General features: G+C 52.7%; 1 protein-coding gene across 1 annotated transcript; it reads left to right on the top strand.

Annotated features, from left to right (window-relative positions):
- The first annotated feature begins 393 nt into the window (after positions 1-393).
- On the top strand, positions 394-3,665 carry DMRT2 (doublesex and mab-3 related transcription factor 2). The gene is made up of 3 exons (XM_075411612.1): positions 394-744; positions 831-933; positions 2,641-3,665. Exons 1-3 carry the CDS (start codon positions 394-396, stop codon positions 3,663-3,665), a joined length of 1,479 nt encoding a protein of 492 aa, XP_075267727.1.
- The last annotated feature ends 209 nt before the right edge of the window (positions 3,666-3,874 follow it).

Genomic DNA, 3,874 nt, shown 5'->3' with positions numbered 1-3,874 from the left:
GGGAGGCGGTGCGGGGTCCGAGGCACCGGCTCCCGCGGTGCGGAGCGCTCCCGTCCCCGCAGTCCGAGCGCGGCGGGCAGGGGGGCCGTCGGGGTCCTGAAAGAAGCGGGTCCCCGCGGGGAGCTGGCGGCCCCGCAGCCCCGGGCATCGCCCTGAGGTCGTTCCTCCCGCACCCCCTGGTCGCTGGAGACGAGATCCTGCCTGCGGCGGGCGAGCGCGGCTCCCCGGGAATCCCGGGGCGGGCGGGCGGGGAAGCGGTCGTCGAGGGGCGCGGGGAAGGGACCAGAGCGGGCGGGAGATGGCACCCCGAGCGGGCTCTGCCCGGGCTGCGGTGCCTCCCCCGGGGGGGCGGGCGGCCTGACCCCTCTCTCGCAGCTGTGCCGCCGAAGAGCCATGGCTGAAGGACGCTCCGCCGACGACTGGGAGATCGACGTGGAGAGCGTGGAGGTGGAGGCGGCCGAGGCCCCCGGCGCTCCGCGCAGCACAGCCGGCCCGGAGGAGGAAGAGGAGGAGGAGGAAGGCGAGGAGGCGGCGGCGGCGGCCCCGCGTCGCGGAGAGCCTCGGAAGCTGAGCCGCACTCCCAAATGCGCCCGGTGCCGCAACCACGGCGTGGTGTCGTGCCTGAAAGGACACAAGCGGTTCTGCCGCTGGCGCGACTGCCAGTGCGCCAACTGCTTGCTGGTGGTGGAGCGGCAGCGCGTCATGGCCGCCCAGGTGGCTCTGCGACGGCAGCAGGCCACCGAGGTGAGACGGGACGGGACCGGGCGGGACGGGACGGGACGGGGCGGGCGGCCCCCGGGGCTGACGGCGCTGCCCGGTCGCTCTCCTAGGACAAGAAGGGTCTGGCGGGGAAGCAGGCGAGCCTGGAGCGCAAAGCCGTCTACCAGAGGCACGTCCGGACTCCCAGCCTCCTGGCCAAGAGCATCCTGGAAGGTAAGCGCGTCCCTCGGCCTCCCGCGGGCTCCCCGCAGCACCGGCCGCCAGCGGGAAAACCCCCGGGGCGCGGCTGCTCGCCGACACGCGTGAAACGCGGCGCTGATTCCCGAAAGAAGCGAGGAAAGGCGTTAAAGAGCGTTCCCGCAACCCGCTCCGGGCGGCGGAGGCTTCCGAGGGCACCGGCACCCGCGGCCGATCGGTGCCGGCTGCCCTCGGGAGCCTCCTCCCGCGGCTCCTGCCCTTCGCGACAGAACCCCAGCTCCCTCTCCCCGCCCGAAATAGTGCCTGAAACGCGTAGCAGCGGTGATTTGAAATTTGAGAGTTACTGTTACAAGCTGACATTCTTTTTACATGACTACCCGCCAGGGTTTTTGCAGTGCAGGGTAATTTGTTCGCGAGTGTTTTTAGCAGCGACTGAGTAAATTAGTTAGGGTGGTTTTTTTTTTTGGTTTGTTTGTTTCTGTTTTTGTGTCCCCCCCCCCCCCCCCCACCACTTTTTTGGTCTAAACAACTAACACAGCACCTTTTGCTGTGTTATCAATAATGAGATACACATAACAGGCTTCGCATTTTTTTTTCCTTGCCAAAAATACTAACTGTGGAAGAATGACGTTTTAAAGATGTGTATTTTAGTGAGAGGGTGTATTTTTTGTTCCCTGCTCCTTCTCTGGATCCTGCCCAAATTTATTTCTTTGCCTGCTTTAATTACTTTCCACTCTGTAGCCCCGTAAAGCATTACAGTTGTCAAACCTAGCTCGCTATTTTTTTTCTCCCAAAATAGAAAGCTATTCTCTTTGCCTGTGCAAGTGCAGTTAAAATTTTCCTCTGTTAGAAACCGCTAATTTTCCTCTACAGTTCACTCTTTTAAAAAAAGTATCTTCTGTATTCTTTCCTCTGATCTGTCTTAACTTTCTTTTTCTTTTCTCCTAGTTCTCCTTGGAATTTTCTACCACCTGTAGCATTGTGTACGTAGTGATTCATCTTTAGAGAGTAAAAAGGCGTCAGCTGTAGGTATAGATATCTTCTTTGGCAATGGGAAAACCTGTGTGAGAGGAATGGGAGTGAAAACAGTTAAAAAAACCCGTTCTCTTTACCCATGGAAGCAGTTCCATTAATTCGATCGGATTGCTTGTCTGGGTAGAGCAAGCAGGACTGGACCCTATCAGTTACATTAAATGAATCCAGTTAGCCTGGTAATTGAATATACTGGAGACTGGATTTCTATGTTTCATCAAAGTTCTCTGTTATTTCAGGTGAAATAAAATATTTTAATACTTTCCGTATTTGTTAAAAATGGATGGTTGTCTCCTTAAGCTGCATGATGCAATACCAGTCATAACACATGGCAGGGTTTTGCCTTCACCCACCCCCTCCAATCTGCTGTTTTTTAATTGCTTTTTAAAAGCATTGCTTTTAAAAATTGCTTTTTAAAATTACTAATCAGCTAGCTTCGAGGGCGACTGCAGGTGTCAGAGGAGCAGGGCTGGCTTACCCGCCTTCAGGAACTGACACTGAGTGCGCCTGACGGTGCAGGGAGCTAAGCCTCTGCGACAGGGTGACTCCAGTAGGAGCTGAGGGTGTTCAGGGTTCGTAGCAAGTGCTTGGTGCCTGGTGGGGACTGGGTCCAAAGAGAGCCCTTTTACAAACACAGCTTTAATATTTTTCTTATGTGGCTTTGTTCCTAACGCCGCTTTGTTGTTTTAGGTTACCGTCCCATTCCAACAGACCCTTACCTGGGAGGGAATTCACCCTTGCCACCCCCCGTAAGTGACAGGATGAGAAAGAGACGGGCTTTTGCTGATAAAGAGCTGGAGAACATTATGCTAGAGAGAGAGTATAAAGAGAGAGAGATGATGGAAGCTACACAAGCAGCTGCCCTTTTCCTCCCTAACCGCATGGTGCATGGAGCAGAATACAACTCGTATAAACCAGCCTTCAACACTACTCAAGCTGATACTCCAAACAAGGAGTTTTGCGGTTTCTTACCAACCTGCCTTGATCTAACCATGCAATATTCAGGATCCAGCAACATGGAACTAATTTCTTCAAATGTCAGTGTAGCTACTACCTACAGGCAGTATCCCCTGTCTTCCAGGTTCTTAGTGTGGCCAAAATGTGGCCCCATTAGCGATGCTCTCCTCTACCAGCAGTGCCTGTTAAATGCTGCTGCTGTCCAAACTCTCAAACCTGGGGCAGGTTGGGATGCCAAGGTCTCACAAAGTCATGACTGTCCAAACGCTGAGCATGACATCGTGTCTCCAAAACTGGAAAATTCACTCATTCTGACCCACGCGCAGGACATTCAGCAGTCATGTAGTGAGATACTGTGCCTTCCTCAGGAAGCTCGTGAGAGGTCAGCTTTCTCTCCTCCAAAAAGAACTTTCTCTCAGATTTCTGACGAGGATTCTCTGGCTCCTCAGGAACAGGTATTAAGCAAGATCAGCAAAGACAGTACCAAGCCCCCTCCACTGCTCAAATACAATCCATTTCAGTCACTGTTCCAGCAGACGTTTCCTGACAGATCAGGAGCAGAGTTGAGAACATCATTTGTGAAAGAGACTTTTGAAGACGCTTCTAAGAAATACAGAGAGTGCACCATTAAAGAGAACCCAAAATACAAGTTTACAATTGACAAATGCGCAAAAGACTTCTTTGGGGCCAAACAGGCAGCAACAAAACTTTCAGCAACTGAGCCACTGTCATTTTCAGTTGAATCCATCCTTAAATGACCTTCTTCTGCAGTTGCCAATGTCTCCCAATGAATAAACTATACCTTCAGTGTAGAGAGTTTGTATGCTTTGACTTCTGCAGAATTGCTACTGCCTGCCTTGTTTCTTAAAAGATCTGTAAAGAGGAATTTCTGCTGTAAACGGTAATTCTTTCTTTTATCTCAGAATGATGTACATAAATATGCATGTTTTCTCTTCTGAAAAAAATA

The sequence above is a fragment of the Opisthocomus hoazin genome, chromosome Z (genome assembly GCF_030867145.1).
Source record: "Opisthocomus hoazin isolate bOpiHoa1 chromosome Z, bOpiHoa1.hap1, whole genome shotgun sequence".
In the NCBI taxonomy this organism is placed as follows: domain Eukaryota; kingdom Metazoa; phylum Chordata; class Aves; order Opisthocomiformes; family Opisthocomidae; genus Opisthocomus; species Opisthocomus hoazin.
This window is presented reverse-complemented; position numbering and strand designations above follow the sequence as displayed.

What these genes read in the sequence shown, in the direction of transcription:
- DMRT2 (XM_075411612.1), top strand. Translation starts at nt 394, where the DNA reads ATGGCTGAAGGACGCTCCGCCGACGACTGGGAGATCGACGTGGAGAGC. An exon ending in GACGGCAGCAGGCCACCGAG is followed by an intron (nt 745 to 830) that starts GTGAGACGGGAC and finishes TCGCTCTCCTAG; the next exon opens with GACAAGAAGGGTCTGGCGGG. An exon ending in GGCCAAGAGCATCCTGGAAG is followed by an intron (nt 934 to 2,640) that starts GTAAGCGCGTCC and finishes TTGTTGTTTTAG; the next exon opens with GTTACCGTCCCATTCCAACA.